Source organism: Fimicolochytrium jonesii (assembly GCF_025526975.1).
Source record: "Fimicolochytrium jonesii strain JEL569 chromosome Unknown EV422scaffold_11, whole genome shotgun sequence".
Taxonomy (NCBI): Eukaryota; Fungi; Chytridiomycota; class Chytridiomycetes; order Spizellomycetales; family Powellomycetaceae; genus Fimicolochytrium; species Fimicolochytrium jonesii.
In genome coordinates this window covers 738,748-751,384 of record NW_026515678.1, presented here as the reverse complement: position 1 = coordinate 751,384, position 12,637 = coordinate 738,748, and the positions used below count along the sequence as shown (strand labels likewise).

At 54.9% G+C, this 12,637-nt stretch overlaps 6 protein-coding genes across 6 annotated transcripts; 3 read left to right on the top strand and 3 right to left on the bottom strand.

Annotated features, from left to right (window-relative positions):
- Positions 1 to 91: 91 nt before the first annotated feature.
- Positions 92 to 613, top strand: EV422DRAFT_480633 (uncharacterized protein; the record flags this gene model as incomplete). Its single annotated transcript, XM_053067300.1, has 1 exon — positions 92 to 613. A coding segment is annotated over one exon (522 nt), but the record flags the coding sequence as incomplete, so codon positions are not given.
- A 625-nt stretch (positions 614 to 1,238) lies between these two features.
- Positions 1,239 to 2,136, top strand: EV422DRAFT_529470 (uncharacterized protein). The gene has a single exon (XM_053070333.1). It carries the CDS (start codon positions 1,431 to 1,433, stop codon positions 1,944 to 1,946), a length of 516 nt encoding a protein of 171 aa, XP_052925808.1. The 5' UTR covers positions 1,239 to 1,430; the 3' UTR covers positions 1,947 to 2,136.
- Positions 2,137 to 3,284: 1,148 nt separating this feature from the next.
- Positions 3,285 to 3,845, bottom strand: EV422DRAFT_567507 (uncharacterized protein; the record flags this gene model as incomplete). Its single annotated transcript, XM_053072543.1, has 1 exon — positions 3,285 to 3,845. One exon carries the CDS (start codon positions 3,843 to 3,845, stop codon positions 3,285 to 3,287), a length of 561 nt encoding a protein of 186 aa, XP_052925807.1.
- A 2,268-nt stretch (positions 3,846 to 6,113) lies between these two features.
- Positions 6,114 to 7,501, top strand: EV422DRAFT_56568 (uncharacterized protein). Its single transcript, XM_053072349.1, has 3 exons — positions 6,114 to 6,769; positions 6,865 to 7,173; positions 7,274 to 7,501. Exons 1-3 carry the CDS (start codon positions 6,248 to 6,250, stop codon positions 7,388 to 7,390), a joined length of 948 nt encoding a protein of 315 aa, XP_052925806.1. The 5' UTR covers positions 6,114 to 6,247; the 3' UTR covers positions 7,391 to 7,501.
- Positions 7,344 to 8,855, bottom strand: EV422DRAFT_56576 (isoflavone reductase family protein). Its single transcript, XM_053072363.1, has 3 exons — positions 8,520 to 8,855; positions 8,023 to 8,439; positions 7,344 to 7,928 (listed from the first exon to the last, which is right to left on the bottom strand). Exons 1-3 carry the CDS (start codon positions 8,553 to 8,555, stop codon positions 7,476 to 7,478), a joined length of 906 nt encoding a protein of 301 aa, XP_052925805.1. The 5' UTR covers positions 8,556 to 8,855; the 3' UTR covers positions 7,344 to 7,475.
- Positions 8,856 to 10,570: 1,715 nt separating this feature from the next.
- Positions 10,571 to 11,155, bottom strand: EV422DRAFT_496135 (uncharacterized protein; the record flags this gene model as incomplete). The annotated part of the gene is made up of 1 exon (XM_053067853.1): positions 10,571 to 11,155. The coding sequence occupies one exon, from the start codon at positions 11,153 to 11,155 to the stop codon at positions 10,571 to 10,573; it is 585 nt and encodes a 194-aa protein (XP_052925804.1).
- Positions 11,156 to 12,637: the final 1,482 nt, after the last annotated feature.

Genomic DNA, 12,637 nt, shown 5'->3' with positions numbered 1-12,637 from the left:
ACGGTTTATATCGATGTGCCGGGTTTGCTAAAAGTTACGTATTTGACAGACGGAGACTTCTGTGACGACATCGTGTACGGAGCCGTTAAAGCCTGGCATGCCCATCACAATTGGAAAGCCTTTTGCCAACAATTCCTACTACCTGCTGGACGAACATCTTCAGCATGTTCCGGTTGGTGGAACTGGTCAGCTCTACGTTGGCGGCATTGGTGTCTCGCTTGGATACATCGGAAACGCCGGCCTGACGGCCAAGAAGTTCTTGCCAGATCCATTCAGCAATGAAGCCGGGGCCAGGATGTACGCCACCGGTGATTTTGTCCGACGTCTCGACAATAACGATTTCGAATTTGCGGGCAGAACTGACGAGCAAGTGAAGATCAATGGATACCGAGTCGGGCTCAACGAAATCACTACCTCGCTTCTTCGGGGGGCCGGCGTCGAGCTAGCTGCAGCATTCGTCCACGAAAATGTTCTGATTGGATGTGTGAGCCCTTCTAACGTCGACTTGGCAGCCATCAAGAAGACTTTGATAGGGTTCCTACCACACTATGCAATTCCTGGCAAAATCTTTGCCATTGACGAGTTCCCACAAACCTTCAACGGGAAAGCCGACGTGCGGCGACTACGGGATGAGCTACAGAGGCAGAAAAAATTGTCGACAAACCTCCGGGAGGAGCGGCCTCGAAAAGATACCGGTCGCGATCGGGGGCGAAGTGTCGTCAGCTCAAAACAGGAGTGCCTGGCTCAAATTTGGGCGGCCGTCCTAAAATGTGACATCGAACGTGTGCAACTGGACACCTCATTCTTCGAGCTAGGCGGAAACTCGATGTCTGCCGCTCGCATGATTCAAGCTGCCGCCCAAAATGGAATCAAGCTCACGATTCCTGCTCTCTACGAGAGCCCCACCATTGGCGCTTTGTTGGTCGAGTCATCCAGAACCCGTTCGAAGTCTCAAGGACCTGTCAATCGAAGGTCCAGAAGTCCCATCATTCCTAATCGACCCAAGTCTGTTGTTTTCGATCTGGCCGCGGCCGATGTGACAATGCTTACCGATGATGACCAGCACATCACCAACAGGAGTGCAACAGAATTGTCCACGAAGGAGAATTCGCCGAAAAGCAAGCTGCGAATCATGTGCCTGCATGGGTCAGAAACGAGCGGAAAGATCCTTTCTGACCAGTTGGCACCGCTTCGCGAGAAGCTATGGGATGAAGTCGAATTCTACTTCATCGATGGACCGCGGAAGCAAACCCATTCATGTAAGCCTTGACGTTTGATTATTTCCGAGCAGAATCCCTTCTGACCCGCGCTCTTTTTCAACAGATGTCTCTCAATATTTCAAAGGTCCTTACTACCGCTGGTTGCCATCGTCAGCTTACGATGTAGGAGAGAAGACAGCGTTGAACGCTGTCAACCACATCTTGAAGAAGATGTACGAAATCGGAGGCGACTTTGACGGCATTCTCGGTTTCTCGGAAGGCGCCAGCATCGTCGAATTAGCCGACCGCCTTGTCACGTTCGGACGCATTCCCCGGAAATGGAAGTTCAGTGTCCTCATCAGTGCTTGCCACGTCAAGGCTCGAGGGCCCGCTGTGCCTTCCTGGCTCCGTGACTCGGGCAGTGCCGCGGACGGCAAATATCTTCAAGTCCCTTCCGTACATGTCGTCAGTTCCGAGGACTATCTGTTCCGGCGCAGCGTAGACGTTGAACGTGGGTACCAGCCGGAGTTGCGTCAGGTCGTCACCCATGACATCGGACACCAAATCCCGCACACTCCTGGGTTCACCAACAAGTTAGCCGGGCGTATTATCGAGGCTGCAAGGATGGGGGCCGAAGCATCGAATGCCTCCCCTCTTCTGAAGGTAGATGATGCCCTTGAATCCATCAGGACGACCTACAAGGCCAAGCGAGGTTTCTTCAAGTTGTTCGGCAAGCACAATGGTTGAGTAACTATATGTAGCTGAATGTCGAAGAAATGGCGCAAGAGCATCAATGCGAATGCATTCACCAATACTCTAGTTTGTTATTACTTCTTGATAGACAAGCCACTCCTCATGATTACAATGCGCTACGTAGACGTAGAACAGAGAGCCTCATAGTAATTTATACTTTAATCGATAATATCTTTTCGTAGTATCTCGGTGTTGAGAAAGTGTCAGACTGAAATTCTGGTCTTTCCGGGGTGGCTCTTGCCGATGCCGAGCTAAGTGGTGATTGGAGACTGCCCTTCCCCATGGGAGGGGCGCTCGAATTCTATCCTGAGAGTCAAAACCCCCACTCCGTGAAAGCCTCTCCGAGATCCCGTATGTATAACCTCCAGCCACCATGCGCCCTATATTCGAGATTGAAAAAAGTATTGTATGCCGCTGATTATGTTTGACAAGACTTCGAATTCGGAATTTTGTGCAACTACTTGCAGGTATACGCCGAGAGTCGAAAGGCTTTGGCTCCAATCTCTTAGCTTACCCTGCCTGATTCAATCTAAAATCGTATCTTTTCCTACTCGGCGTGGCTTGGTTCGCACTGCTGATCCCAACTAATCCGTCACGAGTTGCAACCAGAAGTGGGTTTGTTTGGAGGATCAAGAAAGCAAGCCACGCCAACCCGAAGGAGGTGTCACTGCACCGGACGCCCGCCCGGTTTCCCGACCGACGAGCGGTGAGCAAAGTGTCGAGAGCAAGGGAGGATGGTGTTCTACGCCAGCGTACGGCAAGTATTGACATTACTTCAGGGTTTCGGCACATCCGTGGTCTCCCGCTGTAACCTTCGTCTTACTAGGATAAGCTAACTGTGACAGTGCATGTACAGCAGGTGGGCGCTGGTGCTGGCCTCTCCAAACTTGAAATTCGCAGCAGGTTCGGCCAATGGCATACCTCCGTTTTCGCTTTTGTCGATCTTAACCACGCTTGCAAGTTCTGTAGCCTGACGCCGCACATACAGCAAGTTCTGTAGCTCGTCCTACCCCCAAATGCCAACCACTACTACCGTCACTGACCCCCCAACGTCTGCTGCGGCGGTGCCAACGAAGTCTCCGAGGACCACGCTGCTGCTGTTGGTGACGACAGTTGAACGTCTCGCTTTCTTCCTCACAGTGCGCACATGGCTGGATCTATGTACTTCTGCCCGAGGCCTGGTATCTTTGGCTGGTAGTCCAATGGTTTGGAAGGAATTCCTCGAACGGGACTATCCCGTACAGCTGGCTTGTTACTCACGATTTCTGGGGCGGCGATATTCCGAGCATTCCGCTCAGCATGTATGTACCTACTATGTACATCGTTATTACACTATACGGCCACAGGTCGATCTTGTTCCAGATACGCCAACACATCAGGTTTGGCCTTCGCATAGTTGACCAGCATTTGATAGTTTTCCGGTGACGAATAGTCCCAGCCAAACTCTTCCCGGAACATCTTGAGGAAGTTGAGACGACCTCTTTTGGTTGCCTGCCACATCATGAGGTGCTGCATGTTAGGGTCTGCGAGATTCTTGGCTCCGTCGGGAGTCGAATATAACAGGCGAAATATCTCCGGGTCGAGTGGCTCTGCCATGGTCGCTTCGCAGGCCCGCCTTGAAAGAGGTGCACCAAAATCGATAAAGCGACGAATCCATTCTTCGTTTCCTCTGAAGATAGCCCACAACAAGATATCAGGATCGTCAAATTTCGCCCCATGATCGATGAGGATCTCCACAATGTCCCAACCCTTGTAAGCAGATTTCAGAGCTGCCACAAGCGGGACCGACGGAGGCTCGTGGGAAGCCAGATTCACATCAGCCCCCTGCTCTATGTAAAACTCCACAAGGCCGACATCGGAGCCTTCACAAGCGGAAGTGAACGCTGCAGCCATGTCTGCCGCATTCAAGCGCCTTCCTGCCGTTGTAATACACCCGAAAATGTACTTTATCGCCTCAGGATTGCGCCAAGCGCGTAATAATGTGTTCCCGTCTGGCGGCAGTCCGTAAGCGATGACTAGGTCAATGGCCTTGCTGTAGTAAGTGTCCCCCTTCATATGACTGTAGCCGGGTGCTACTCCGTCCGCTAAGCCTTTTTCGAGGATCCTCAAGTGTGCTTGAGAAAACGCCGCAGAGTAAAGATTCCTCGCTTCGAAAACGCCTCTGCTGATTAAAAAATCTATGACATCGTTCTGAAGATCCAGCCAAATGACGGTGGATACGCAACGCTGCGATTCGTTGTCTCTGTCGCGGGGTGGCCATGTGACCACCTTTTTCAGTGCGCATTCGAGAATACTCTTACAACCTTCGCCGCGGAAGAGGAAAGTGCTCAGGGACAGAATAGGCGGGTTTGCCGAGGCGTGAATATCGTCGATGAATAGACTTGGTAAAAGGGTGTCGACGACCCAGTGTGTTGTCGGTTTCCTTTCACCCAGTCAGCAATGTTGCCAATGGTTTTCTATTGGTTCCGAAGCACCTGCATGAAAGTTCGGGCAGTACGGAGCCCTTCTAGACTAGGGCAGCTGCCTGTTACGGCCCACCAGTCGTCTGTTGATGACAGCCAGGTCAAGATCTGTTCCTGAATTTCAGGGCTGAGAGAACATAACCGGCTATTGGTATGAGCGGCGTTTTGCGAACCACTGCCACTCTTCTCGGGAGGCGTCGCAGTAGTTTGTGTTGGTGGCATGCTGACGTTCGCACAAGCAGTTGAGGATTGAGGAGGGAGGGCTGCCGTGCAGAGCGGCAGACGTTTGAACCGGAGTTGGGATGATGACGGACTTGAAATATCCAGTTCGCTGTGCGCCCCGTTTGTCCTCGGGCACTCGCGTGAATTTCGCAGTGCTAATCTAAGACTCGCTTATGGTATTCAACCTCCCAATTAATTAGTAGATTGAGTTGGGGTCGAGAGCTGATTGAGAGGTTGCCGAGACCTTCCGTTTGGCTTATCGAATAGTTTATCCTGCCTCCTCCCAAGTGAGAATTTCCTCCGCGGCTTACCGAGATCCTGGGGGGTGGGTGTTGGAAGCTCCCGAGACAGCCGGAAACCTGTCATCGGGCAACCTATCGAATCATGCATGCCGTCGACTGCCTCCTCATACGTACCAATTGAGGTCAAGTCCGCATCGGTTCTCCCGAGGGATACCGATCTCGTTGCTATGTCACAACATCAGTTCGCATCGCCGGGCCATTCTCGTCCGCCAGTTGCCCCAGCCCTCCATATTCTCCTCTGCTTCAGGGCCCGGGCTGGTGGATGGTTCCTGCTTCGCGACATCGCTGAAGTATGTCAACACTTGCCGTGCGCTGGCGTGGAACACCATCCTCCCGTGCTCTCGACATTTTGCTCACCGCTCGTCGGTCGGGAAACCGAGCGGGCGTCCGGCTTGCTTTCTTGATCCTTCAAACAAAACTTACGGCTGGTTGCAACTCCGCCGGAAAGAACCAGGGTTCCATTCAAGTTCCGCCTTTGGACGCCAACCACTTAAGGAAGATTCGATTCGCCGGCGGCCGAACGCCAAGTTTGCATAAATGTCGCTATGAGTAGGCCCTTTAAGAAGAGCATTCCCCTACCGGTACTCCGCTTAATTGCGGCTATTACGCAGGTGCGACAGCATCGGGTGTCAATGTTATACAGGACCACAGGTAGGTCTCATCACGCTGCCCGAGAATAAAGGATTTGGTTACGGCGTGAACTCTACTATAGCTTGGGGCCTCCCGGTTACCATATTGGAGCCCCGATGACGGGTGCTATAGATAGAAACGGCATGTTATTCAAGAGTTATCGCGTTTTCCCGGCCCCTATCTGTCCTGTGACCGGCGTTTGCGAGCAAAGCATTACAGGTACAGGATCGTCGTTTCCATCTGAAGCTCTGATTCGAGAGTCTACGCTTAAGGTCTTTTTCCGGCCGTACACACCATCTTTGAAGTCTTCCGGAGTATTCAAGGTTTCTTTTATACCTCTCTGGTCAAGGCGCCGTGAACGCGTGCCCAATAACCTTAATCTTCGTCGCGGAACTGAACCTTAACCGGAGGCCCATTCTTCGGCAGGCCTATTCCTGGTGACCAGGCATTGTCATTCCTGGGATACGTGCGCCGGCGGTGCGCCCGCGGTTCAAGTCTGCATCTGACGAAAATGGGTTGATCCTGTCCTTTAAGAACACACGCCACGGCATCCCTGCTGTCCCTTTTCCTTATTCCCCGAAGTTTTTTGCACCTGCCCTTACATTTTTGCATCCCCCTCTTTTGACCGCGTTTGGCCTGCAGACATTTCATCTTACCGCAATCGTTTGGAGGCACGAATATGGATGGGACATCATGGAAGTCCCCTTTCTTCATATGTGTCGTCATCGTGGCGGTTATATCGATCATATTATGCGTTGGCGGATTCGTCTGGGCTCTCAAAGCGTGGGGCGGCGCCAGCGGGGGAGGGCTTCGACATCCCTTTCGCTATCTGTCACTCCTGACGGTCGTTTTCGCGATAACAGGGCAAATCCTCAATGTCGTAGCCTCCGCGATCGGTGTCGTCTGCGTGCGTGACCTCCGCTGTCAGCAGTGGACGTTCGACAGCGTGTGGAGCGCTTACTGGTGGACGACGGCGGCGTCCAATTTCGGGTCGGACTTTGGAGGCGGACTCTACTTTTTGACGTTGGTGGAGCGCTTCGACATGTTTATTCCCGTGCTGGGATGGTCCACCAAGATTGTCCCGGGATTGCGCATCTGGGCCATGTGCATCTCAGTGCTGGGTTACACGGGCCATTTCTTGTTGTGGGTCCCGTACATGGTCGACCATCCGACACTAAGATGGGCGTTCGGCAGCTTTTTGGTACGTCTTGATATCTTTAAGCTTTGGGACGCATTCCTTTGAGGGCGGGGCTTTTAACGACATCCTTCACTTCCGTCCCCTTTCGTTAAATGCAGTATATACATTGGCTTGCCATCATCGTCGTGGATGCGTCCCTCACCATAATCATGGTGCATACCTTCCGCCAGATTCACCGCGATCTCCCTCAATGGTCAACGGCAAGCGATCAGCCCGTACTCAGCAAGCACGGAGATTCGATAACAGCGTCCGCCACCTCTGCAATGACGGGCCAAAGCAAAGAGCTGCAAGAACCGGTGAATGTCCACGCACTGGGTCGCGAGCTGATAGTGATTGTAACTGCATTGGTCGTCCTCGATACGACCGCTCTCTTGATGCAGATGATGCCAGTCCTGGGGTTTCTGGAGGTAAGTCAGGCCGCACTTTGCCGCACTTGGCATTCATGAAAGCCCCTTGCGAATGGGTGATGAATTAACCGTTGCATTCACTTCCTATGGCTTCTCCCAGGATACCGGCGACGAGTTGGCACTGCTAACCGGGTCAGCCGTGTGCATACATTTCCTGGTCGCCTTCTTCTTCTTGTCAAAGTTTAGCAAGTCGTTACTGCAACGTAGACCACGATAGCGTATGTAGATTTAACGTCGAAGATACTCAAAGCACACCATCCCCAGATCTAGCTAACATTCCAAAGCACGTACGTAGTCGTTCCCTACGCCAACGCCTCTTTGATGGCCTCTTCAAGCGTTTCTTTTGGGAGTCCGAGCATTGAATTGGTCGTGCCGCCTTCCACCTCCTGCTCAAAATCATTCCCCGTGCCAGGGCTGCACACCGCAGCCATGATCAGATCAAGATACCCGGCCATGATATCCCCGGCGGCCAATTTCTGCGCCCCTTCCATGCGCGCCGCCTCCGTCGTGCGATGTGTCACGGCAAATGCCACGCCTTTGACCGCTTCCAACGCAGCAAGGACCTCGTTTTGCGAAACGGCAAACGACTGGATGTACAGGTATGTGTTTGCTGTCTCGGCGGGGTGGAGCAATGTGCGCGCTACGGCGAGTCCGATGGTTTTGAGAGTGCTGGTGGACGTGCGCCTGGTGCCGTCGTCGTAGATTGTCGCCGTCATCCTGTTCAGATCGTACCCGCTGAACCCTGTTTTCAGACTCTGCATGAAAATGATACATCAAGGAGATTTCATCAGTACACTCTTTTGGAGGGAGTGCGGTCAAGGGCATGTGGGCGGGCAAAACCTCGCTCACCCAATCAAAAAATCCGCCCGTGATCACCGAACTCCAGGTAAAGGAAGGATGGGCAGCCGCCATCCTTTTCAAGTACTCCACTTGATCGACTTTTGCCTGAAAGAACGGGACGATGGCGGCGCCCTTCCTGTTTACCGTGTTACATCCAAACTCTGAGGGGATGAACCTCTTGACGCCCGCGCCGACAGCGGCATCGACGATCACGTTTTGGTGTTCCAGTGCACTGCTTCCAAGAGCCGATACAACGGCATCTTGGCCTTGGAAAACGGCGAGAAGCGAGGCGTAGGAATAGTCGGTGCGGTGAACGGTGACCGTGGGTGGAAAGGTGGATTGGGAGCTTTCCCGGGCGAGAATGGAGACTGTGAAGTGAGCGTCGAGGAGGGCTTGGAGGATCGAGGGACCGAGGTTACCTCCCGCCTGAAAACATAAGAAATATGTGTGAGTTTCGTTTTTCTGGGGGTGCAAAAGTAAGGATGCCAACAATTCAAAGCACTCACGCCAATCAACATGACATTCTTGATAGGACTCATCATTGCTGCAGATCTAATGAAGACGGATTTTTGTGTTGGTGTAATTTGGGAGTGTGTTATAGGAGGGAATACGGTGAGTAGGGAGGGCACCGATGACGCACAAACCTTTTACAGTGGGGCGGGAGCGAATGTCCGTTGTCAACTAAGGGAAAGGAAACAAAGAAAACAAAGAATTTCCGAATAACGAAGGAAGGAAAAAATACATCGTATCTCCAGCAGTCCTCTCGGAAGGACCCATTGATATCGATCAAGCAAAGCTTCCTTTGATGGAACGTTCATGTTGGCTCCTCCGACACCCTCCGACGAGATGTGTTCTCGCGCCTGCCACAACGCGTCCAGTCCAGACGCGTAATTGACTCCAAGCATCCTCCGACCGGAGCTTCGGCCTCCGCTTCCGGTTTCCGCCAGACGCATCATCCCAATTCGCTAGGCCTCTTGACATTATACTTGAGATCTCCAGGTAAAAGTAAGTAAGGAACATCATCAATGCCCCCGTTGCCATACCTGCATGCAGCGGATGCTTCGGTGTACGTACTTCGGAGGAGCGCCTGCTACGTATAGTACGTAGCAACAACTAACCGCCTCAGCGTTCCGAGCATGCGTTTCAACGTGTATTTAACTGGCCCACCCGGTCACCCCACTATAACCCTATGAATACACGCAACCCGCTCGCTCCTCTTTCTTTGAGAAAGAACACTCAACCCCACTTTGGTGTGCAATCGCAGCCGCGGCCTGATTATCAACATCACCCGTCCCACCCCAACGCCCAACCAACATCTCCATCAAGTCCGCGCCCCCTTTCCGGTCCATCAAGTTCACTCGTTCTTCACCCCCGGCCTGACCCACACCTTCCTGCCCCTCTTCGTCCCCGCGCTACGCCGCCCGCTCCTCACCCTCGTGCGTTCGGGGTACATCAACCTGTCCGCGGTCCTCACGGCGCCGACCGCGTCGCTATTCGCGCAGAGCAACGGGTTCTGGTTTACGGTCACGGGCGTGGCGTTTGCGTTAGTCGGACAGGCTTTGCAGGTCTATGTCAAGGACGTGGGCGACCTTTCCGAGCAGCGCGTCAAGATCCCCATAGCATCGCGTGGGCGGTGACGGCGGTGGGGGTGGGAGGAGTCACCGCAGCCCGATGAGCAGGTTCCAGCTGTTGATACCGCAAGGGTATTGGATGCTGACTTGGAGGAGCACGCCTTTTCCCCGCAGCAATGCAGATAGGAAAAGTGAATAGAAAAATAGAATATCCTGTATCGGCTTTTATAGCTGTAAATTTGATGTAACTCTATGTCAAGGACGTGGGTGACCTTTCCAAGAGGCCTGTCAAGATCCCGCATAGCATCGCATGGGCGGTGACGGCGCTCGGGGTGGTGGGAGTCGCCGCGGCCCCGATGAGCGGATTTGGGCTGTTGCTACCACAGGGATGCTTGATGCTGACTTGGCGGAGCACGCCTTCCACCCACAGCAACGCAGATCGCAGAAACTAGATAGCACACCCTCTCAAGGCTTCCACAGCTCTAAATCTGCTGCCGGCAAACATAAGCGCAGTCAGCACGCGTCAACATGTTTATTCCGATGATCGGATCTGCGCCGGGGTATGGACAGCGCAGGCCGTCATGATTATAATGCAGCATATACAACTACTCCGATCCGTCGCCCCGAAAAAGGGGCGGATACTGTACATGCATCCAAAACGTTCCCCCCCCCTCGTTTCCAAAAACGGGACACGCAAGTGCAGTGCAGTCGGCTCCCCATGCTACGTCTGTTGAATTTTTTTGTCACCGCGAAGCATCACTCCCCCCGCCGTCGTCCTCCCCCTCCCCGTCGCCATCCGTCATCGACCCGGCGCTCGCCGTCCGCGACCGTCCCTCCGAATGCGTGGCGGACGAGGGACGCGCGCGCGGGGCGGTGGTGGTGGACGCCGCGGGGGGGTAGGGCGGGTGCGTCGTGGAAGCGCGGCGGGATTCGGTGACGAGGTGTCGTTTCAACGCGTCCTATCATATCACAAATCCGGCGATGCGTTAATCAGCATATCCGCACACAAACACAAACCGCACAAGCGATGCATGAACGAAAATAGACGGGATACTCACACTCCGTGCGAATCTCAGCTCGCAGAACCCACACGCGTGGGGCCGTTCCTCGGTGTGCAGGCTCCGGCAGTGGCGGCGGAGGTCGTGTTTCCGGCTGAACGTGGTCGCGCAGTACTTGCAGACGAACGGGCGTTCGCCGGAATGGCAGCGCATGTGGGACTGGAGGTTGTAGCGGCGGGTGAAGGTTTTGGGGCAGTGCGGGGAGGGGCAGGTGTAGAGGCGGGGTGGTTTTGGGGGTTTTGTTGTTGTTGTGGAGGAGAAGGAGTTGGGGTTCGGGGTGTGGCTGTCGACGGTGCTGGAGGTGGAGGTGGCGGAGTAAGGGGACCGCCCGGCGGTGCTTAAGGATGGGGCGGGGGGAGTGGAATGGGTGGTGATGATCGGGGGCGGCCGCGGGAACGTGCCTCCCCGCCCCACCCTCCCGCTCTCGTCCTCCGCGCTCGACGAATGCGGTGTCGGCTGCTGTGAATGCTGATACCCCTGATACCTCGGAACATCCAACAACCCGCCCTGCATCTGATGATGCGCCTGCATATCATACCCATACTGCTGCTGCTGCTGTGGTGGTGGTGGTGGTGGTGGTGGGTATCGGCCGTAGACGGGTCCGGAAGGGACCGGGGGGTAGGAGGAATCCTCTTTGGACGTGACGGCGGCGGGGGAAATGGGATCGGAGACGACGACGGAGACGTGGCTGTCGCTGCGGGCTGTGCGGGGTTGTTGTTGGTGGGGGTCTTGGCTGTGTTGCGGTGGGTAGAGGTAGTGTGGATTGTACCCCTGTTGAGGTTGCTGCTGGTGCGGGTGATACGCCCCCTGCTCATTCTGATACGCCACGCCGTAATGACCGTACTGATGTTGTTGTTGCTGGGGGTAGACAAAGTGCTGTTGTTGTTGTTGTTGTTGGAACTGCTGTGCTTGCGGTTGTTGCTGAAACGCGTTTGCATACGCGTCCGACCGTCGTCTCTGCATCTCATATTCCTGGCCGCCCTGGACATGTCCCGCGGCGACCGACACAGGGATGCGCGTCGGCGGGCGGGTGGGATCATATTCGCCGTTGGTGTACCGCTGTTGTGGTTGTTGTTGGAGGGGAGCATCCCGTCGGCGGGGGTCGTATTCTGCGGATTGCGGCGGTTGGTGAGGGTTATATGCATTCAGCGCATTGAGCTGGTGTTGCGGTTGTTGTGGTGCAGAGTATCCTTGTCCCTGACCCGCACCCCTCCCCTGCCCGCCGTCGACCTGCATCTGCGCGACATGCCCCCCAACCGACGCCGACCGTTGCTGCAGCCCATTCGCGTTCGCATAAATGGGGTGGTTGCCGAGATTGGCCTGCTGGGTCTGTTGCTGAATTTGCTGTTGATGGAAGGTGGGTGGGGGAAGGATCCGGCGGTACGCCTCCGTCTCGTCTCCCATACCCGCAGTGGTCGGAACATGATTCGGGTTGAGGTTCGCTGGGTCGAACAGGCGTGCGCGGGTGTCGTCGGCCGAAAACCGCCGAAACTCGGTACCGATCGAAGCGCCATTCAACGCCGGTGTTGGGACCACGGACGTCGCCGCCATCGTATTCCCACCCGCGGACGAAGTCGCGAAGAACGGATCCCGCGCGTACCCAACATTCCCTGGAACAGTCGTAACAGCCGCCGCCACAGAACTCGGCAACGTCAACGTGGGCACCGACGGCGATCTTCGTTGTTGGGGGGCGGGTAGGGGTTGCGGGTACGCGATGGGTTGATAAGCCCGCGGCGGATGTGTTGCCGAAATGGTATTCGTCGGTGCGGATGAGTACGGGTAGGATGACGTCGATGATGTTGATGAACTCGGCATCGGTATCGGTATCGGTATCGGCCCCGCTGCCCCGTTTGCGGTCCCGTTGGTATTTCCCACCCCGTTGTCGTGACCGTACCGCGAGCCGTTGGCAGCTGTGGCGCTCGATGACCGTCCCGCGTCTCCCGCATCGCCGTGGCCATTCACATTGGCAGGCGTTCTTGGCCGTCTGTCCACGCC

Coding starts and splice junctions, on each gene's coding strand:
- EV422DRAFT_529470 (XM_053070333.1), top strand. CDS start 1,431: ATGTACGAAATCGGAGGCGACTTTGACGGCATTCTCGGTTTCTCGGAA.
- EV422DRAFT_56568 (XM_053072349.1), top strand. CDS start 6,248: ATGGATGGGACATCATGGAAGTCCCCTTTCTTCATATGTGTCGTCATC. Junction 6,770..6,864: donor GGGCGTTCGGCAGCTTTTTG/GTACGTCTTGAT, acceptor CGTTAAATGCAG/TATATACATTGGCTTGCCAT. Junction 7,174..7,273: donor CAGTCCTGGGGTTTCTGGAG/GTAAGTCAGGCC, acceptor GGCTTCTCCCAG/GATACCGGCGACGAGTTGGC.
- EV422DRAFT_56576 (XM_053072363.1), bottom strand. CDS start 8,555: ATGATGAGTCCTATCAAGAATGTCATGTTGATTGGC. Junction 8,440..8,519: donor AGAATGTCATGTTGATTGGC/GTGAGTGCTTTG, acceptor TTATGTTTTCAG/GCGGGAGGTAACCTCGGTCC. Junction 7,929..8,022: donor CGGGCGGATTTTTTGATTGG/GTGAGCGAGGTT, acceptor ATTTTCATGCAG/AGTCTGAAAACAGGGTTCAG.